The following is a 24,214-nucleotide window of genomic DNA, read 5'->3' on the forward strand; positions in this document are numbered from 1 at the left end:
ACAGTATATGGAGAAGGAAATTGTGTCTACTGGTCTTGCAAAAAATAAAAATACACAAGCCCTCATACACACAGCTATGGAGAGAAAGACGCAAGCTCTGCCTCTAGGAAGAAGGGGAGGAAAAAACGAAAGTGCAAAGAAGAAACCTGGACGGAAGGGGTTAATATTTGCAGTGAAGCCAGGGGCTTCTTAGCGTCCGCTCCCGGGGTGCAAGTCCCTGACACTGGCCGCTGTGGGGGCATCAAACGGGGATAAAGAGGAGCCGCCACCAGAGAGCAGCTCCCCATTGACTGACCACCAGCTGATGAGCGCCCTCTGCTGGATCCACGGTGGTGCGGTATAGCTACACCTCCTAGCGTCTGCTGGTAATAGTGCAGCAGAAGGCGGAGGAGCCCGGGCACAAGGTCCTGTAGTAGCGGCTCCTACACGGCGCATGAGGACGTCAGAGGTGGGCGGAGCCGCCGTCCCGAGCCTCGGTGTCCTATACAGGCCTGAGACCCGCACACAGGTACAGCGGCCGCCACTTGCTTACATGCGGCTCTTGTGCGCTCCTCCTACTGCCCGTCCACCTGCATGTAATTATCAGCGTTGCCTCTGGGAGGCGCTCCTCCACTTACACCTCTAAGCTAACACACGCAGTGCTGTGTCCGGGTTGGCGCTGACGCTACAGATGTCACTTACTGTGGACACTCAGTGCTGATGTCACTCACTGTGGACGCTCAGGGCAGATGTCACTCACTGTGGACACTCAGCGCAGATGTCATTCACTGTGGACACTCAGCACAGATGTCACTCACTGTGGACACTCATTGCAGATGTCACTCACTGTGGACGCTCAGCACAGATGTCACTCACTGTGGACACTCAGCACATATGTCACTCACTGTGGACACTCAGGGCAGATGTTACTCACTATGGACACTCAGGGCAGATGTCACTCACTGTGGACACTCAGGGCAGATGTTACTCACTATGGACACTCAGGGCAGATGTCACTCACTGTGGACTCTCAGCACAGATGTCACTCACTGTGGACACTCAGGGCAGATGTCACTCACTGTGGACACTCAGCACAGATGTCACTCACTGTGGACGCTCAGGGCAGATGTCACTCACTGTGGACGCTCAGCGCAGATGTCACTCACTGTGGACGCTCAGGGCAGATGTCACTCACTGTGGACGCTCAGGGCAGATGTCACTCACTGTGGACGCTCAGCGCAGATGTCACTCACTGTGGACGCTCAGGGCAGATGTCACTCACTGTGGACGCTCAGGGCAGATGTCACTCACTGTGGACGCTCAGCGCAGATGTCACTCACTGTGGACGCTCAGGGCAGATGTCACTCACTGTGGACGCTCAGGGCAGATGTCACTCACTGTGGACGCTCAGCGCAGATGTCACTCACTGTGGACGCTCAGGGCAGATGTCACTCACTGTGGACGCTCAGCGCAGATGTCACTTACCGTAGACACTCAGCGCAGATGTCACTCACTGTGGACACTGAGTGCAGATGTCACTCACTGTGGACACTTAGCGCAGATGTCACTCACTGTGGACACTCAGGGCCGATGTCACTCACTGTGGACACTCAGGGCAGATGTGGACACTCGGCAGATGTCACTCACTGTGGATGCTGAGCGCAGATGTCACTCACTGTGGACGCTTAGCGCAGATGTCACTCACTGTGGACACTCAGGGCAGATGTCACTCACTGTGGACACTGAGCGCAGATGTCACTCACTGTGACACTCAGCCCAGATGGCACTCACTGTGACACTCAGCCCAGATGTCACTCACTGTGACACTCAGCCCAGATGGCACTCACTGTGACACTCAGGGCAGATGTCACTCAATGTGGATGCTCATCGCAGATGTCGCTCACTGTGGATGCTCAGCGCAGATGTCACTCACTGTGGACGCTCAGCGCAGATGTCACTCACTGTGGACGCTCAGCCCAGATGTCACTCACTGGACGCTCAGCGCAGATGTCAATCACTCTGGCACTCAGCGCATATGTCACTCACTGTGGACACTCAGTGCAGATGTCACTCACTGTGGACTCTCAGCGCAAATATCACTCACTGTGACACTCAGCTCAGATGTCACTCACTGTGGACACTCGGCAGATTTCACTCACTGTGGACACTCAGGGCAGATGTCACTCACTGTGGACGCTCAGCGCAGATGTCACTCACTGTGGACGCTCAGTGCAGATGTCACTCACTGTGGTTGCTCAGCGCAGATGTCACTCACTGTGGACACTCAGCGCAGATGTCACTCACTGTGGATGCTCAGCACAGATGTCACTCACTGTGAATGCTAATCCCAGAGGTCACTCACTGTGGACACTCAGCGCAGATGTCACTCACTGTGGACGCTCAGCCCAGATGTCACTCACTGTGGACGCTCAGCCCAGATATCACTCAATGTTGACGCTCAGTGCAGATGTCACTCACTGTGAACTCTCAGCGCAGATGTCACTCACCGTGGACACTCAGTGCAGATGTCAGTCACTGTGAACGCTCAGCGCAGATGTCACTGTGGACGCTCAGCGCAGATGTCACTCACTGTGGACTCTCAGCGCAAATGTCACTCACTGTGACACTCAGCCCAGATGTCACTCAATATGACACTCAGCCCAGATGGCACTCACTGTGACACTCAGGGCAGATGTCACTCAATGTGGACGCTCATCGCAGATGTCGCTCACTGTGGATGCTCAGCGCAGATGTCACTTACCGTAGACACTCAGTGCAGATGTCACTCACTGTGGACGCTCAGCCCAGATGTCACTCACTGTGGATGCTCAGCCCAGATGTCACTCACTGTGGACGCTCAGCGCAGATGTCACTCACTCTGGCACTCAGTGCAGATGTCACTCACTGTGGACACTCAGTGCAGATGTCACTCACTGTGGACTCTCAGCGCAAATATCACTCACTGTGACACTCAGCTCAGATGTCACTCACTGTGGACACTCAGGGCAGATGTCACTCACTGTGGACGCTCAGGGCAGATGTCACTCACTGTGGACACTCAGCGCAGATGTCATTCACTGTGGACACTCAGCACAGATGTCACTCACTGTGGACACTCATTGCAGATGTCACTCACTGTGGACGCTCAGCACAGATGTCACTCACTGTGGACACTCAGCACATATGTCACTCACTGTGGACACTCAGGGCAGATGTTACTCACTATGGACACTCAGGGCAGATGTCACTCACTGTGGACACTCAGGACAGATGTTACTCACTATGGACACTCAGGGCAGATGTCACTCACTGTGGACACTCAGCACAGATGTCACTCACTGTGGACACTCAGGGCAGATGTCACTCACTGTGGACACTCAGCACAGATGTCACTCACTGTGGACGCTCAGGGCAGATGTCACTCACTGTGGACGCTCAGCGCAGATGTCACTCACTGTGGACACTCAGCCCAGATGTCACTCACTGTGACACTCAGCCCAGATGTCACTCACTGTGGATGCTCAGGGCAGATGTCACTCACTGTGGACGCTCAGGGCAGATGTCACTCACTGTGGACGCTCAGCGCAGATGTCACTTACCGTAGACACGCAGCGCAGATGTCACTGTGGACACTGAGTGCAGATGTCACTCACTGTGGACACTTAGCGCAGATGTCACTCACTGTGGACACTCAGGGCCGATGTCACTCACTGTGGACACTCAGGGCAGATGTGGACACTCGGCAGATGTCACTCACTGTGGATGCTGAGCGCAGATGTCACTCACTGTGGACGCTTAGCGCAGATGTCACTCACTGTGGACACTCAGGGCAGATGTCACTCACTGTGGACACTGAGCGCAGATGTCACTCACTGTGACACTCAGCCCAGATGGCACTCACTGTGACACTCAGCCCAGATGTCACTTACCGTAGACACTTAGTGCAGATGTCACTCACTGTGGACGCTCAGCCCAGATGTCACTCACTGTGGATGCTCAGCCCAGATGTCACTCACTGTGGACGCTCAGCGCAGATGTCACTCACTCTGGCACTCAGTGCAGATGTCACTCACTGTGGACACTCAGTGCAGATGTCACTCACTGTGGACTCTCAGCGCAAATATCACTCACTGTGACACTCAGCTCAGATGTCACTCACTGTGGACACTCAGGGCAGATGTCACTCACTGTGGACGCTCAGGGCAGATGTCACTCACTGTGGACACTCAGCGCAGATGTCATTCACTGTGGACACTCAGCACAGATGTCACTCACTGTGGACACTCATTGCAGATGTCACTCACTGTGGACGCTCAGCACAGATGTCACTCACTGTGGACACTCAGCACATATGTCACTCACTGTGGACACTCAGGGCAGATGTTACTCACTATGGACACTCAGGGCAGATGTCACTCACTGTGGACACTCAGGACAGATGTTACTCACTATGGACACTCAGGGCAGATGTCACTCACTGTGGACACTCAGCACAGATGTCACTCACTGTGGACACTCAGGGCAGATGTCACTCACTGTGGACACTCAGCACAGATGTCACTCACTGTGGACGCTCAGGGCAGATGTCACTCACTGTGGACGCTCAGCGCAGATGTCACTCACTGTGGACACTCAGCCCAGATGTCACTCACTGTGACACTCAGCCCAGATGTCACTCACTGTGGATGCTCAGGGCAGATGTCACTCACTGTGGACGCTCAGGGCAGATGTCACTCACTGTGGACACTGAGCGCAGATGTCACTCACTGTGACACTCAGCCCAGATGGCACTCACTGTGACACTCAGCCCAGATGTCACTCACTGTGACACTCAGCCCAGATGGCACTCACTGTGACACTCAGGGCAGATGTCACTCAATGTGGATGCTCATCGCAGATGTCGCTCACTGTGGATGCTCAGCGCAGATGTCACTCACTGTGAACGCTCAGCGCAGATGTCACTCACTGTGGACGCTCAGCCCAGATGTCACTCACTGGACGCTCAGCGCAGATGTCAATCACTCTGGCACTCAGCGCATATGTCACTCACTGTGGACACTCAGTGCAGATGTCACTCACTGTGGACTCTCAGCGCAAATATCACTCACTGTGACACTCAGCTCAGATGTCACTCACTGTGGACACTCGGCAGATTTCACTCACTGTGGACACTCAGGGCAGATGTCACTCACTGTGGACGCTCAGCGCAGATGTCACTCACTGTGGACGCTCAGTGCAGATGTCACTCACTGTGGTTGCTCAGCGCAGATGTCACTCACTGTGGACACTCAGCGCAGATGTCACTCACTGTGGATGCTCAGCACAGATGTCACTCACTGTGAATGCTAATCCCAGAGGTCACTCACTGTGGACACTCAGCGCAGATGTCACTCACTGTGGACGCTCAGCCCAGATGTCACTCACTGTGGACGCTCAGCCCAGATATCACTCAATGTTGACGCTCAGTGCAGATGTCACTCACTGTGAACTCTCAGCGCAGATGTCACTCACCGTGGACACTCAGTGCAGATGTCAGTCACTGTGAACGCTCAGCGCAGATGTCACTGTGGACGCTCAGCGCAGATGTCACTCACTGTGGACTCTCAGCGCAAATGTCACTCACTGTGACACTCAGCCCAGATGTCACTCAATATGACACTCAGCCCAGATGGCACTCACTGTGACACTCAGGGCAGATGTCACTCAATGTGGACGCTCATCGCAGATGTCGCTCACTGTGGATGCTCAGCGCAGATGTCACTTACCGTAGACACTCAGTGCAGATGTCACTCACTGTGGACGCTCAGCCCAGATGTCACTCACTGTGGATGCTCAGCCCAGATGTCACTCACTGTGGACGCTCAGCGCAGATGTCACTCACTCTGGCACTCAGTGCAGATGTCACTCACTGTGGACACTCAGTGCAGATGTCACTCACTGTGGACTCTCAGCGCAAATATCACTCACTGTGACACTCAGCTCAGATGTCACTCACTGTGGACACTCAGGGCAGATGTCACTCACTGTGGACGCTCAGGGCAGATGTCACTCACTGTGGACACTCAGCGCAGATGTCATTCACTGTGGACACTCAGCACAGATGTCACTCACTGTGGACACTCATTGCAGATGTCACTCACTGTGGACGCTCAGCACAGATGTCACTCACTGTGGACACTCAGCACATATGTCACTCACTGTGGACACTCAGGGCAGATGTTACTCACTATGGACACTCAGGGCAGATGTCACTCACTGTGGACACTCAGGACAGATGTTACTCACTATGGACACTCAGGGCAGATGTCACTCACTGTGGACACTCAGCACAGATGTCACTCACTGTGGACACTCAGGGCAGATGTCACTCACTGTGGACACTCAGCACAGATGTCACTCACTGTGGACGCTCAGGGCAGATGTCACTCACTGTGGACGCTCAGCGCAGATGTCACTCACTGTGGACACTCAGCCCAGATGTCACTCACTGTGACACTCAGCCCAGATGTCACTCACTGTGGATGCTCAGGGCAGATGTCACTCACTGTGGACGCTCAGGGCAGATGTCACTCACTGTGGACGCTCAGCGCAGATGTCACTTACCGTAGACACGCAGCGCAGATGTCACTGTGGACACTGAGTGCAGATGTCACTCACTGTGGACACTTAGCGCAGATGTCACTCACTGTGGACACTCAGGGCCGATGTCACTCACTGTGGACACTCAGGGCAGATGTGGACACTCGGCAGATGTCACTCACTGTGGATGCTGAGCGCAGATGTCACTCACTGTGGACGCTTAGCGCAGATGTCACTCACTGTGGACACTCAGGGCAGATGTCACTCACTGTGGACACTGAGCGCAGATGTCACTCACTGTGACACTCAGCCCAGATGGCACTCACTGTGACACTCAGCCCAGATGTCACTTACCGTAGACACTCAGTGCAGATGTCACTCACTGTGGACGCTCAGCCCAGATGTCACTCACTGTGGATGCTCAGCCCAGATGTCACTCACTGTGGACGCTCAGCGCAGATGTCACTCACTCTGGCACTCAGTGCAGATGTCACTCACTGTGGACACTCAGTGCAGATGTCACTCACTGTGGACTCTCAGCGCAAATATCACTCACTGTGACACTCAGCTCAGATGTCACTCACTGTGGACACTCAGGGCAGATGTCACTCACTGTGGACGCTCAGGGCAGATGTCACTCACTGTGGACACTCAGCGCAGATGTCATTCACTGTGGACACTCAGCACAGATGTCACTCACTGTGGACACTCATTGCAGATGTCACTCACTGTGGACGCTCAGCACAGATGTCACTCACTGTGGACACTCAGCACATATGTCACTCACTGTGGACACTCAGGGCAGATGTTACTCACTATGGACACTCAGGGCAGATGTCACTCACTGTGGACACTCAGGACAGATGTTACTCACTATGGACACTCAGGGCAGATGTCACTCACTGTGGACACTCAGCACAGATGTCACTCACTGTGGACACTCAGGGCAGATGTCACTCACTGTGGACACTCAGCACAGATGTCACTCACTGTGGACGCTCAGGGCAGATGTCACTCACTGTGGACGCTCAGCGCAGATGTCACTCACTGTGGACACTCAGCCCAGATGTCACTCACTGTGACACTCAGCCCAGATGTCACTCACTGTGGATGCTCAGGGCAGATGTCACTCACTGTGGACGCTCAGGGCAGATGTCACTCACTGTGGACGCTCAGCGCAGATGTCACTTACCGTAGACACGCAGCGCAGATGTCACTGTGGACACTGAGTGCAGATGTCACTCACTGTGGACACTTAGCGCAGATGTCACTCACTGTGGACACTCAGGGCCGATGTCACTCACTGTGGACACTCAGGGCAGATGTGGACACTCGGCAGATGTCACTCACTGTGGATGCTGAGCGCAGATGTCACTCACTGTGGACGCTTAGCGCAGATGTCACTCACTGTGGACACTCAGGGCAGATGTCACTCACTGTGGACACTGAGCGCAGATGTCACTCACTGTGACACTCAGCCCAGATGGCACTCACTGTGACACTCAGCCCAGATGTCACTCACTGTGACACTCAGCCCAGATGGCACTCACTGTGACACTCAGGGCAGATGTCACTCAATGTGGATGCTCATCGCAGATGTCGCTCACTGTGGATGCTCAGCGCAGATGTCACTCACTGTGGACGCTCAGCGCAGATGTCACTCACTGTGGACGCTCAGCCCAGATGTCACTCACTGGACGCTCAGCGCAGATGTCAATCACTCTGGCACTCAGCGCATATGTCACTCACTGTGGACACTCAGTGCAGATGTCACTCACTGTGGACTCTCAGCGCAAATATCACTCACTGTGACACTCAGCTCAGATGTCACTCACTGTGGACACTCGGCAGATTTCACTCACTGTGGACACTCAGGGCAGATGTCACTCACTGTGGACGCTCAGCGCAGATGTCACTCACTGTGGACGCTCAGTGCAGATGTCACTCACTGTGGTTGCTCAGCGCAGATGTCACTCACTGTGGACACTCAGCGCAGATGTCACTCACTGTGGATGCTCAGCACAGATGTCACTCACTGTGAATGCTAATCCCAGAGGTCACTCACTGTGGACACTCAGCGCAGATGTCACTCACTGTGGACGCTCAGCCCAGATGTCACTCACTGTGGACGCTCAGCCCAGATATCACTCAATGTTGACGCTCAGTGCAGATGTCACTCACTGTGAACTCTCAGCGCAGATGTCACTCACTGTGGACACTCAGTGCAGATGTCAGTCACTGTGAACGCTCAGCGCAGATGTCACTGTGGACGCTCAGCGCAGATGTCACTCACTGTGGACTCTCAGCGCAAATGTCACTCACTGTGACACTCAGCCCAGATGTCACTCAATATGACACTCAGCCCAGATGGCACTCACTGTGACACTCAGGGCAGATGTCACTCAATGTGGACGCTCATCGCAGATGTCGCTCACTGTGGATGCTCAGCGCAGATGTCACTTACCGTAGACACTCAGTGCAGATGTCACTCACTGTGGACGCTCAGCCCAGATGTCACTCACTGTGGATGCTCAGCCCAGATGTCACTCACTGTGGACGCTCAGCGCAGATGTCACTCACTCTGGCACTCAGTGCAGATGTCACTCACTGTGGACACTCAGTGCAGATGTCACTCACTGTGGACTCTCAGCGCAAATATCACTCACTGTGACACTCAGCTCAGATGTCACTCACTGTGGACACTCAGGGCAGATGTCACTCACTGTGGACACTCAGGGCAGATGTCACTCACTGTGAACGCTAATCCCAGATGTCACTCACTGTGGACACTCAGCGCAGATGTCACTCACTTTGGACACTCAGCCCAGATGTCACTCACTGTGGACTCTCAGCACAGATGTCACTCACTGTGGACGCTCAGCGCAGATGTCACTCACTGTGGTTGCTCAGCGCAGATGTCACTCACTGTGGTTGCTCAGCGCAGATGTCACTCTCTGTGGATGCTCAGCACAGATGTCACTCACTGTGGACACTCAGCGCAGATGTCACTCACTGTGGACGCTCAGCGCAGATGTCACTCACTGTGGACGCTCAGCGCAGATGTCACTCACTGTGGACGCTCAGCGCAGATGTCACTCACTGTGGACACTCAGCGCAGATGTCACTCTCTGTGGATGCTCAGCCCAGATATCACTCACTGTGAACGCTAATCCCAGATGTCACTCACTGTGGACGCTCAGCACAGATGTCACTCACTTTGGACACTCAGCCCAGATGTCACTCACTGTGGACACTCAGCCCAGATGTCACTCACTGTGGACGCTTAGTGCAGATGTCACTCACTGTGGACACTCAGCACAGATGTCACTCACTGTGGACACTCAGCACAGATGTCACTCACTGTGGACACTCAGGGCAGATGTCACTCACTGTGGACACTCAGCACAGATGTCACTCACTGTGGACACTCATTGCAGATGTCACTCACTGTGGACGCTCAGCACAGATGTCACTCACTGTGGACACTCAGCACATATGTCACTCACTGTGGACACTCAGGGCAGATGTTACTCACTATGGACACTCAGGGCAGATGTCACTCACTGTGGACACTCAGGGCAGATGTTACTCACTATGGACACTCAGGGCAGATGTCACTCACTGTGGACACTCAGCACAGATGTCACTCACTGTGGACACTCAGGGCAGATGTCACTCACTGTGGACACTCAGCACAGATGTCACTCACTGTGGACGCTCAGGGCAGATGTCACTCACTGTGGACGCTCAGGGCAGATGTCACTCACTGTGGACGCTCAGCGCAGATGTCACTCACTGTGGACACTCAGCCCAGATGTCACTCACTGTGACACTCAGCCCAGATGTCACTCACTGTGGACGCTCAGGGCAGATGTCACTCACTGTGGACGCTCAGGGCAGATGTCACTCACTGTGGACGCTCAGCGCAGATGTCACTTACCGTAGACACTCAGCGCAGATGTCACTCACTGTGGACACTTAGCGCAGATGTCACTCACTGTGGACACTCAGGGCCGATGTCACTCACTGTGGACACTCAGGGCAGATGTGGACACTCGGCAGATGTCACTCACTGTGGATGCTGAGCGCAGATGTCACTCACTGTGGACGCTTAGCGCAGATGTCACTCACTGTGGACACTCAGGGCAGATGTCACTCACTGTGGACACTGAGCGCAGATGTCACTCACTGTGACACTCAGCCCAGATGGCACTCACTGTGACACTCAGGGCAGATGTCACTCAATGTGGACGCTCATCGCAGATGTCGCTCACTGTGGATGCTCAGCGCAGATGTCACTCACTGTGGACGCTCAGCCCAGATGTCACTCACTGTGGACACTGAGTGCAGATGTCACTCACTGTGGACGCTCAGCCAAGATGTCACTCACTGTGACACTCAGCCCAGATGTCACTCACTGTGACACTCAGCCCAGATGGCACTCACTGTGACACTCAGGGCAGATGTCACTCAATGTGGATGCTCATCGCAGATGTCGCTCACTGTGGATGCTCAGCGCAGATGTCACTCACTGTGGACGCTCAGCGCAGATGTCACTCACTGTGGACGCTCAGCCCAGATGTCACTCACTGGACACTCAGCGCAGATGTCAATCACTCTGGCACTCAGCGCATATGTCACTCACTGTGGACACTCAGCGCAGATGTCACTCACTGTGGACTCTCAGCGCAAATATCACTCACTGTGACACTCAGCTCAGATGTCACTCACTGTGGACACTCGGCAGATTTCACTCACTGTGGACACTCAGGGCAGATGTCACTCACTGTGGACGCTCAGCGCAGATGTCACTCACTGTGGACGCTCAGTGCAGATGTCACTCACTGTGGTTGCTCAGCGCAGATGTCACTCACTGTGAACGCTAATCCCAGAGGTCACTCACTGTGGACACTCAGCGCAGATGTCACTCACTGTGGACGCTGAGCCCAGATGTCACTCACTGTGGACGCTCAGCCCAGATGTCACTCAATGGTGACGCTCAGTGCAGATGTCACTCACTGTGAACTCTCAGCGCAGATGTCACTCACTGTGGACACTCAGTGCAGATGTCAGTCACTGTGAACGCTCTGCGCAGATGTCACTGTGGACGCTCAGCGCAGATGTCACTCACTGTGGACTCTCAGCGCAAATGTCACTCACTGTGACACTCAGCCCAGATGTCACTCAATATGACACTCAGCCCAGATGGCACTCACTGTGACACTCAGGGCAGATGTCACTCAATGTGGACGCTCATCGCAGATGTCGCTCACTGTGGATGCTCAGCGCAGATGTCACTTACCGTAGACACTCAGTGCAGATGTCACTCAATGTGGACGCTCAGCCCAGATGTCACTCACTGTGGATGCTCAGCCCAGATGTCACTCACTGTGGACGCTCAGCGCAGATGTCACTCACTCTGGCACTCAGTGCAGATGTCACTCACTGTGGGCACTCAGTGCAGATGTCACTCACTGTGGACTCTCAGCGCAAATATCACTCACTGTGACACTCAGCTCAGATGTCACTCACTGTGGACACTCAGGGCAGATGTCACTCACTGTGAACGCTAATCCCAGATGTCACTCACTGTGGACACTCAGCGCAGATGTCAATCACTTTGGACACTCAGCCCAGATGTCACTCACTGTGGACTCTCAGCACAGATGTCACTCACTGTGGACGCTCAGCGCAGATGTCACTCACTGTGTTGCTCAGCGCAGATGTCACTCACTGTGGACACTCAGCGCAGATGTCAATCTCTGTTGATGCTCAGCACAGATGTCACTCACTGTGGACACTCAGCGCAGATGTCACTCACTGTGGACGCTCAGCGCAGATGTCACTCACTGTTGACGCTCAGCGCAGATGTCACTCACTGTGGACGCTCAGCGCAGATGTCACTCACTGTGGACACTCAGCGCAGATGTCACTCACTGTGGACACTCAGCGCAGATGTCACTCTCTGTGGATGCTCAGCCCAGATATCACTCAATGTGAACGCTAATCCCAGATGTCACTCACTGTGGACACTCAGCACAGATGTCACTCACTTTGGACACTCAGCCCAGATGTCACTCACTGTGGACACTCAGCCCAGATGTCACTCACTGTGGACGCTTAGTGCAGATGTCACTCACTGTGAACGCTCAACGCAGATGTCACTCACTGTGACACTCAGCCCAGATGTCACTCACTGTGACACTCAGCCCAGATGTCACTCACTGTGGACACTCAGTGCAGATGTCAGTCACTGTGAACGCTCAGCGCAGATGTCACTGTGAACGCTCAGCGCAGATGTCACTCACTGTGACACTCAGCCCAGATGTCACTCACTGTGACACTCAGCCCAGATGTCACTCACTGTGGACACTCAGTGCAGATGTCAGTCACTGTGAACGCTCAGCGCAGATGTCACTGTGGACGCTCAGCGCAAATGTCACTCACTGTGACACTCAGCCCAGATGTCACTCACTGTGACACTCAGCCCAGATGTCACTCACTGTGGACACTCAGTGCAGATGTCACTCACTGTGGACGCTCAGCGCAGATGTCACTCACTGTGGACGCTCAGCGCAGATGTCACTCACTGTTGCACTCAGGGCAGATGTCACTCACTGTGGACACTCAGGGCAGATGTCACTCACTGTGTACCCTCAGGGCAGATGTCACTCACTGTGGACGCTCATCGCAGATGTCACTCACTGTGGACGCTCAGCGCAGATTTCACTTACCTTAGACACTCAGCACAGATGTCACTAACTGTGGTTGCTCAGCGCAGATGTCACTCACTGTGGACACTCAACGCAGATGTCACTCACTGTGGATGCTCAGCACAGATGTCACTCACTGTGAATGCTAATCCCAGATGTCACTCACTGTGGACACTCAGCGCAGATGTCACGCACTGTGGACACTCAGCGCAGATGTCACTCACTGTGGACGCTCAGCGAAGATGTCACTCACTGTGGACGCTCAGCACAGATGTCACTCACTGTGACCCTCAGCCCAGATGTCACTCACTGTGGACACTCAGCCCAGATGTCACTCACTGTGGACGCTCAGCCCAGATGTCACTCACTGTGGACGCTCAGCGCAGATGTCACTCACTCTGGCACTCAGTGCAGATGTCACTCACTGTGGACACTCAGTGCAGTTGTCACTCACTGTGGACTCTCAGCGCAAATATCACTCACTGTGACACTCAGCTCAGATGTCACTCACTGTGGACACTCAGGGCAGATGTCACTCACTGTGGACACTCAGGGCAGATGTCACTCACTATGAACGCTAATCCCAGATGTCACTCACTGTGGACACTCAGCGCAGATGTCACTCACTTTGGACACTCAGCCCAGATGTCACTCACTGTGGACTCTCAGCCCAGATGTCACTCACTGTGGACGCTCAGCGCAGATGTCACTCACTGTGGTTGCTCAGCGCAGATGTCACTCACTGTGGACACTCAGCGCAGATGTCACTCTCTGTGGATGCTCAGCACAGATGTCACTCACTGTGGACACTCAGCGCAGATGTCACTCACTGTGGACGCTCAGCGCAGATGTCACTCACTGTGGACCTTCAGCGCAGATGTCACTCACTGTGGTTGCTCAGCGCAGATGTCACTCACTGTGGACACTCAGCGCAGATGTCACTCTCTGTTGATGCTCAGCCCAGATGTCACTCACTGTGAACGCTAATCCCAGATGTCACTCACTGTGGACACTCAGCACAGATGTCACTCACTTTGGACACTCAGCCCAGATGTCACTCACTGTGGACACTCAGCCCAGATGTCACTCATTGTGGACGCTTAGTGCAGATGTCACTCCCTGTGAACGCTCAGCTCAGATGTCACTCACTGTGGACACTCAGTGCAGATGTCAGTCACTGTGAACGCTCAGCGCAGATGTCACTGTGAACGCTCAGCGCAGATGTCACTCACTGTGGACGCTCAGCGCAGATGTCACTCACTGTGGACGCTCAGCGCAAATGTCACTCACTGTGACACTCAGCCCAGATGTCACTCACTGTGACACTCAGCCCAGATGTCACTCACTGTGTACCCTCAGGGCAGATGTCACTCACTGTGTACGCTCATCGCAGATGTCACTCACTGTGTACGCTCATCGCAGATGTCACTCACTGTGGATGCTCAGCGCAGATTTCACTTACCTTAGACACTCAGCACAGATGTCACTCACTGTGGTTGCTCAGCGCAGATGTCACTCACTGTGGACACTCAGCGCAGATGTCACTCACTGTGGATGCTCATCACAGATGTCACTCACTGTGAATGCTTATCCCAGATGTCACTCACTGTGGACACTCAGTGCAGATGTCACTCACTTTGGACACTCAGCCCAGATGTCACTCACTGTGGACGCTCAGCGAAGATGTCACTCACTGTGGACGCTCCGCACAGATGTCACTCACTGTGGACGCTCATCGCAGATGTCACGCACTCTGGACGCTCATCGCAGATGTCACTCACTGTGGACACTCAGCCCAGATGTCACTCACTGTGACACTCAGCGCAGATGTCACTCACTGTGGACACTCAGCGCAGATGTCACTCTCTGTGGATGCTCAGCGCAGATGTCACTCACTGTGGACGCTCAGCGCAGATGTCACTCACTGTGACACTCAGGGCAAATGTCACTCACTGTGACACTCAGGGCAGATGTCACTCACTGTGGACACTCAAGGCAGATGTCACTCACTGTGGACCCTCAGGGCAGATGTCACTCACTGTGGACCCTCAGGGCAGATGTCACTCACTTTGGACGCTCATCGCAGATGTCACTCACTGTGGTTGCTCAGCGCAGATGTCACTCACTGTGGACACTCAGCGCAGATGTCACTCACTGTGGATGCTCAGCACAGATGTCACTCACTGTGAACGCTAATCCCAGATGTCACTCACTGTGGACACTCAGCGCAGATGTCACTCACTTTGGACACTCAGCCCAGATGTCACTCACTGTGGACTCTCAGCACAGATGTCACTCACTGTGGACGCTCAGCGCAGATGTCACTCACTGTGGACGCTCAGCGCAGATGTCACTCACTGTGGACGCTCAGCGAAGATGTCACTCACTGTGGACGCTCAGCGCAGATGTCACTCACCGTGGATGCTCATCGCAAATGTCACTCACTGTGGACGCTCATCGCAGATGTCACTCACTGTGGACGCTCATTGCAGATGGTACTCATTGTGGACGCTCATCGCAGATGTCACTCACTGTGACACTCAGCCCAGATGTCACTCACTGTGACACTCAGCCCAGATGTCACTCACTGTGTACCCTCAGGGCAGATGTCACTCACTGTGTACGCTCATCGCAGATGTCACTCACTGTGTACGCTCATCGCAGATGTCACTCACTGTGGATGCTCAGCGCAGATTTCACTCACTGTGGATGCTCAGCACAGATGTCACTCACTGTGAATGCTTATCCCAGATGTCACTCACTGTGGACACTCAGTGCAGATGTCACTCACTTTGGACACTCAGCCCAGATGTCACTCACTGTGGACGCTCAGCGAAGATGTCACTCACTGTGGACGCTCCGCACAGATGTCACTCACTGTGGACGCTCATCGCAGATGTCACGCACTCTGGACGCTCATCGCAGATGTCACTCACTGTGGACACTCAGCCCAGATGTCACTCACTGTGACACTCAGCGCAGATGTCACTCACTGTGGACACTCAGCGCAGATGTCACTCTCTGTGGATGCTCAGCGCAGATGTCACTCACTGTGGACGCTCAGCGCAGATGTCACTCACTGTGACACTCAGGGCAAATGTCACTCACTGTGACACTCAGGGCAGATGTCACTCACTGTGGACACTCAAGGCAGATGTCACTCACTGTGGACCCTCAGGGCAGATGTCACTCACTGTGGACCCTCAGGGCAGATGTCACTCACTGTGGACGCTCATCGCAGATGTCACTCACTGTGGTTGCTCAGCGCAGATGTCACTCACTGTGGACACTCAGCGCAGATGTCACTCACTGTGGATGCTCAGCACAGATGTCACTCACTGTGAACGCTAATCCCAGATGTCACTCACTGTGGACACTCAGCGCAGATGTCACTCACTTTGGACACTCAGCCCAGATGTCACTCACTGTGGACTCTCAGCACAGATGTCACTCACTGTGGACGCTCAGCGCAGATGTCACTCACTGTGGACGCTCAGCGCAGATGTCACTCACTGTGGACGCTCAGCGAAGATGTCACTCACTGTGGACGCTCAGCGCAGATGTCACTCACCGTGGATGCTCATCGCAAATGTCACTCACTGTGGACGCTCATCGCAGATGTCACTCACTGTGGACGCTCATTGCAGATGGTACTCATTGTGGACGCTCAGCGCAGATGTCACTCACTGTGGACGCTCAGCGCAGATGTCACTCACTGTGGACGCTCAGCACAAATCTGGTTTCCATGTACAATAAGTGGAAATTGAAAAAAAATAAAAATCCTGCCAATTTTTCCAACATGAACAACTGTTATTGTCAGGATAAAACATAAGCACATGGCGGCAGTTAAAGGCTGTCACTGTTCTGTAGACGCACGGATTCCACAGCTGGCACGTGCCTTACGTGGGTCATTCACCATGAGGAGAACGGCTCCGCTCACATCTCCAGGTGTTATTCTTCTCTAATGGATCCGGTCAAAACAGAAAAAGGATGCAAATGTGAAACCAAACTTTCCGGTTTTTACCAGTTCAATCCCGGGCCATTTCCGCCTGTTCATGGCCAGACACATTTTCATTTTTTTGTAGATGCAGTATTAAAAGCATTAAAGGGAACCTGCCAGCTGACACACAGTGCCCAATCCACTGGCTGCATGACTTCAGCCAGGTATGTTTGACTCTGAAACAGGGGCGCGTGCGTGGAGAAGACGCTGAGGACCTGCCTTTTCGATTAGTCTTCCGTGCGGCTCTGTCTTTGGCATCTTTAAAGTATGTATTTCTCTGAATTGCTGGAATGTTTCAAACTTAAACATACCTGGCGGCGCTGGGCGGGAATAGAGCTGGAGTGACAGAGGCTTCAGATCTATAGGGTCACTTGCATATCAATGCAAAAGCTGATTTCTCAGTAAGGAGGAACAGACGGCCATGTAAAGTATTGCTGAACTTGTCTTTTGAAGAGCTACATGCACATATGCCGTAAATAGTTTGCGGGGTGAAATCTTGCTGACAGATTCCCTTTAATCATGAACCCCTTACCTTTGTAAAAACCCTTATCTAGCAGATGCTATTGACAGCAGCCTCTGAAGGGTAATGGTGACCGACATTCTTATGGGGGTGCACTGAGTGCTGGCATGGTTGCATAGGCACTGCGGAAACTATATGGATATGTTCAAAGTATTTTATCTTGAAGACAAAAGGTCGAGGCTGTGCCCTTTGTATTGTGGTTGTACTTTAGGAGGGCAGCAGATCTACAGTAGCTAATTCTTTGGGGCTTTGTCTAAATTAGTGGATTTAGGTGCTGAATCCACGTCAGATATCAGCAGGGTCTGCGAGTATGTGCACACAATGTTTTTTAAATTCTGGCAAATCCACTTTTTGTGACGCATCTCATCAAACCTATCTTGTGGCTGCTACACCTCCGACATTGATGCAGTAAATGATGGAAATGGAGCCCCGACCAAGTATTGAGTGCATTTACTGAACATACATTTCAGTAGGCCAACATTTTGGATTTTAAAATCATTTTTCAAGCTGTTGTTATAAAGTATTCTAATTTACTGAGATAATGACTTTATTGTGTTTTCATTGGCTGTAAGCCATAATCATCAACATTAACAGAAATTAACACTTGAAATAGATCACTCTGTTTGTAATGACTCTATATAATATATGAGTTTCACTCTTTGTATTGAAGAACTGAAATAAATGAACTTTTTGATGATATTCTAATTTAGTGAGATGCACCTGTATGTATATATATATATATATATATATATATATATATATATATATATATATATATAATATACAGTACAGACCAAAAGTTTGGACCCACCTTCTCATTTAAAGATTTTTCTGTATTTTCATAACTATGAAAATTGTACATTCACACTGAAGGGATCAAAACTATGAATTAACACATGTGGAATTATATACTTAACAAAAAAGTGTGAAACAACTGAAAATATGTCTTACATTCTAGGTTCTTCAAAGTAGCCACTTTTTGCTTTGATGACTGCTTTGCACACTCTTGGCATTCTCTTGATGAGCTTCAAAAGGTAGTCACCGGAAATGGTCTTCCAACAATCTTGAAGGAGTTCCCAGAGATGCTTAGCACTTGTTGGCCCTTTTGCCTTCACTCTGCTTTCCAGCTCACCCCATACCATCTCGATTGGGTTCAGGTCTGGTGACTGTGGAGGCCAGGTCATGTGGCGTAGCACCCCATCACTCTCCCTCTTGGTCAAATAGCCCTTACACCGCCTGGAGGTGTGTTTGGGGTCATTGTCCTGTTGAAAAATAAATGATGGTCCAACTAAACGCAAACCTGATGGAATAGCATGCCGCTGCAAGATGCTGTGGTAGCCATGCTGGTTCAGTATGCCTTCAATTTTGAATAAATCCCCAACAGTGTTACCAGCAAAGCACCCCCACACCATCACACCTCCTCCTTCATGCTTCACGGTGGGAACCAGGCATGTAGAGTCCATCCGTTCACCTTTTCTGCGTCACACAAAGACACGGTGGTTGGAACCAAAGATCTCAAATTTGGACTCATCAGAGCAAAGCACAGATTTCCACTGGTCTAATGTCCATTTCTTGTGTTCTTTAGCCCAAACAAGTCTCTTCTGCTTGTTGCCTGTCCTTAGCAGTGGTTTCCTAGCAGCTATTTTACCATGAAGGCCTGCTGCACAAAGTCTCCTCTTAACAGTTGTTGTAGAGATGTGTCTGCTGCTAGAACTCTGTGTGGCATTGACCTGGTCTCTAATCTGAGCTGCTGTTAACCTGCGATTTTTGAGTCTGATGACTTGGATAAACTTATCCTCAGAAGCAGAGGTGACTCTTGGTCTTCCTTTCCTGGGACGGTCCTCATGTGAGCCAGTTTCTTTGTAGCGCTTTATGGTTTTTGCAACTGCACTTGGGGACACTTTCAAAGTTTGCCCAATTTTTCGGACTGACTGACCTTCATTTCTTAAAGTAATGATGGCCACTCGTTTTTCTTTACTTAGCTGCTTTTTTCTTGCCATAATACAAATTCTAACAGTCTATTCAGTAGGACTATCAGCTGTGTATCCACCTGACTTCTGCACAACACAACTGATGGTCCCAACCCCATTTATAAGGCAAGAAATCCCACTTATTAAACCTGACAGGGCACACCTGTGAAGTGAAAACCATTTCCGGTGACTACCTCTTGAAGCTCATCAAGAGAATGCCAAGAGTGTGCAAAGCAGTCATCAAAGCAAAAGGTGGCTACTTTGAAGAACCTAGAATATAAGACATATTTTCAGTTGTTTCACACTTTTTTGTTAAGTATATAATTCCACATGTGTTAATTCATAGTTTTGATGCCTTCAGTGTGAATGTACAATTTTCATAGTCATGAATATATAATGCACTTTTACCAGTATGTCTCTGCATAGAGCTATGTTATTCTATATAGCGACAAGGGCAACTTAGCCTCTGTCCAATAAATATTGGACTATAGATGCCTTCTAGGTGCATTTAGTGAACGTACACTGCAAAGTAAATTGTGATTCCTTAGTTATAGTTGTTTTCTATTTTTTTTTCTTTTAACATATAGTCCGAGTATGCTATCAAGATAATAAACTTCACATTCTCACATACCGATCCCCATTCAATCACCCTTACCACTGGCTTGGTGCCCTTATGGTCTCCTCTTCTTGTGGTCAGGCTGTGAACTCTTCAGCCAATCAGTAAGGGTGCACTTGGGCCATATGTTAAAAAGTTGGAAAACCCCTTTAACAAAAACATTTTCATTTCCCTTTTCAATATTTGATCAATTTTAGAATGGAAAATGTGCTTGATAAAAGCTAAATAGAAACCATTTTAATTAGTACATGTATTAACGACTTTATCTTTTGTAGTGACCATGAAGCCGATGCTGTTCAGATTTGGTGTAGTCATCACTCTCAGTCACACAGACACTGAACTCTTGGTTCTTGGATCAAGAGCAGAGATGGGAGCCTGGGACCCTCAGTTTGCTGTACCGATGAAGCCGACACGCTGTCCTCTATCTACCATTGAGCCATCTCTCTGGGTGGGAGAGGTATTGTTGGAAGAGCCATGCAATGACAAATTTTGGTTCAAGTTTATCAAAAAAGAAGCTGGAATTCTAATTTGGGAAGGTACTGATTTTTTTTAACCTACTTGCATTGATATGCTCTATTAAAGAGCCATGCTTGTGATGTTTATTGAATTGTGAATATGAATATGTGAGCACAATTTATTTCTTGCTCTTGGGCTACATTCACACACTTGTTTTTTTCTCAGACAGCATCCTGACCCATAGATCCACCACTCCGATCAGTGACATCCAGAGCGTGTCCTATTCTTATCAGTTTTGCAAACTCAGCCATTAAAGTCTATGGGTATCTGTACAGGGCTGGTTTGAGACAAAGTGGGGCCCCACATGCTAACATATTGCACCATCACACAGAAAGATTTAGGCCACAGCCCTACTATCAGTATTCGGTCTGTATTTTTTCTCAGGAGTGGGAGCCAAAACCAGGAGTTGGTGATAAACACAGAATTGGTGACTTGTTTCTATTATACCTTTTCTCTGATTGCTCCTCACCTTGTTTTGGCTCCCAGTTCTGAAAAAATACTGACCGAATACTGACCAAATACTGATAGTGGGGCCGTGGCCTTAAGGTGATTCACACATGCTGATTTCAGACTGTTAACCATTTTTACCCCTGAGGGTAGTTTTCACGTTAATGACCAGGCCAATTTTTACAATTCTGACCACTGTCACTTTATGAGGTAATAACTCTGGAACGCTTCAACGGATCCCCCGGATTCTCAGACTGTTTTTTCATGACATATTGTACTTCATGATAGTGGTCAAATTCTTCAATATGACTTGTGTTTATTTGTGAAAAAATCAAAAATTTGGATACCTCCCCCCGCTTGCTCAGGGCCCCAGCAGCCGGCGGCACAATACTTACCTCCCCCCGTGCCTCCGCAAAAACTCTGGTCTCTTCCGCGGCTGCTGCATTGTGACGTCTCATGTCAGAGGGCGCGATGATGTCTTTGCACCACGCTCTCTCCTGAGCCATCACAGCGCAGGGCGGGAAGACGCCGGCGACGCTGGAGGACAGAGATGAGCAGCGGCAGCAGGTGAGAAGTGAGGTGAGTATTTGATTTTTTTTTTATATGTATGGAGGCTTGGGGCATTATATGGAAGGGACAAGTGACATCCTGCATGGGGCATTATATGGGGGGGGACAAGTGACATTCTGCATGGGGCATTATATGGGGGGGGGACAAGTGACATCCTGCATGGGGCATTATATGGGGGGGGGGACAAGTGACATCTTGCATGGGGTAGTATATGGGGGGGGGGACAAGCAGGGACGGCGTCAGCACCTGGCGCACCCGGGCAAGTGCCGGGGCACTGAGCAGGCAGGGGGGGCCCACTCGCCGTCGGGCACCCCGCTGCGCTATGGGACCCGTGATCGGAGGAGAGCGGTGCGGTGGCACTCCCCCTTGCTCAGGGCCCTGGCAGCCGCGAAACAATACTTACCTCTTCCTGTGCCTCCGCAGCAGCTCCGGTCTCTTCCGCGTCCTCTGACTGTGACGTCTCAGGTCTGAGGGCGTGGTGACGTCTTTCCACCGCACTCTCTCCTGAGCCTTCAGAGCGCAGAGCGGGATGACGCCGGTGATGCTGGAGCCCAGAGCACAGCAGCGGCAGCAGGTGAGGAGAAGTGAGGTAAGTATTTGATTTTTTTTTTTTTAATGCATGGAGGCATGGGGCATTATAAGGGAGGGGGGTGTGACATCCTGCATGTGGCATTAAAAGGGAGGGGGGGAGTGACATCATGCATGGGGCATTAAAAGGGAGGGGGGTGTGACATGCATGGGGCATTATATGGGGGGGAAGTGACATCCTGCATGGGGCATTAAAGGGGGTGTGTGTGACACCCTGCATGGGGCATTAAAAGGGAGGGTGACATCCTGCATGGGGCATTAAAAGGGGGGTGACATCCTGCATGGGGCATTAAAAGGGAGGGGGGAGTGTAACATCCTGCATGGGGCATTAAAGGGTGTGTGTGTGACATCCTGCATGGGGCATTAAAAGGGGGGGTGACATCCTGCATGGGGCATTAAAAGGGGGGTGACATCCTGCATGGGGCATTAAAAGGGAGGGGGGAGTGACATCCTGCATGGGGCATTAAAAGGGAGGGGGGAGTGACATCCTGCATCCTGCATGAGGCATTAAAAGGGAGGGGGGTGACATCCTGCATGGGGCATTATATGGGGGGGAACAGCCTGCATGGGACATTATGTGGGGGGAACAGCCTGCGTGGGGCATTGTGTGGGGAAACCACCTGCATGGGGCATTATGTGGGGGGAACAGCCTGCATGGAGCATTATGTGGGGGGAACAGCCTGCATGGAGCATTATGTGGGGGCACAGCCTGCATGGAGCATTATATGGGGGCACAGCCTGCATGGAGCGTTATATGGGGGCCAGTATTCTGTATGGAGCATTTTATGGGGGCCAGTATCCTGTATGGAGCATTTTATAGGGGCCAGTATCCTGTATGGAGCATTATATGGGGGCCAGTATTCTGTATGGAGCGATTCGCCAGTTTCTGAGCTATTGTAGAATTTACAATAGATATCGCTCATGTAATGTAAGAAGTGAAATCTTTGGCATTGTACTATATATATATATTTCTCTGCGGTATCTGTGCATCATGAATCGTGGTATGTGTTAAAGGGACCCACTGAGACTCTTTTGCCCAGGGCCCACAAAAACCTGGAGCCGGCCCTGGGGACAAGTGACATCCTGCATGGGGCATTATATGGGGGGGGGGAACAAGTGACATCCTGTATGGAGCGTTATATGGGGACCAGTATCCTGTATGGATCATTATATAGGGTCCATTATTCTGTATGGAGCAATATAAGGGGCCCATAATACTGTATGGAGGACTATACTGTCCGTTCTGCACTGTGCATTGAGAGAATTCGCCGGTTTCTGAGCATTTGTAGAATTTACAATAGATATCGCTCATGTAAGGTAAGAAGTGAAATCTTTGGCCTTGTACTATATATATATTTCTCTGCGGTATCTGTGCATCATGATTCGTGGTGTATGTTAAAGGGGCCCACTGAGACTCTTTCGCCCAGGCCCCACAAAAACCTGGAGCCCGCCCTGGTGGTGAGCACCTTAAACCCCCAGGTGATTCACAGAAGTTTCTAACATTGAGCCGTAAAAATAAAAATTTTACATTTTTCCCACGAAAATGTTTTTCAGCCTCCAATTTTGCATTTTGATAAGGGTAATAGGAGAAATTGAACCATGAATTTTGTTGTGCAATTTCTCCCGATTAAGCCGATACCCCATATGTGGGGGAAAACCACTGTTTGGGCGCACGGCAGGGTTCGGAAGGCAAGGAGCGCCATTTGACTTTTTGAA

At 51.4% G+C, this 24,214-nt stretch overlaps 1 protein-coding gene across 1 annotated transcript in view; it reads left to right on the forward strand.

Annotated features, from left to right (window-relative positions):
- The first annotated feature begins 346 nt into the window (after positions 1-346).
- Positions 347-24,214, forward strand: part of EPM2A (EPM2A glucan phosphatase, laforin) — a 109,391-nt gene continuing 85,523 nt past the window's right edge. Inside the window, exons 1-2 of the mRNA XM_073672649.1 lie at positions 347-508; positions 20,653-20,913. Of these exons, the coding sequence (XP_073528750.1) occupies positions 20,658-20,913 (256 nt within the window). The 5' untranslated portion in view covers positions 347-508; positions 20,653-20,657. The remainder of the gene's footprint in view (positions 509-20,652; positions 20,914-24,214) is intronic.

The sequence above is a fragment of the Phyllobates terribilis genome, unplaced genomic scaffold (genome assembly GCF_046119375.1).
Source record: "Phyllobates terribilis strain yellow unplaced genomic scaffold, ASM4611937v1 Scaffold_3__8_contigs__length_932513732, whole genome shotgun sequence".
Taxonomy (NCBI): domain Eukaryota; kingdom Metazoa; phylum Chordata; class Amphibia; order Anura; family Dendrobatidae; genus Phyllobates; species Phyllobates terribilis.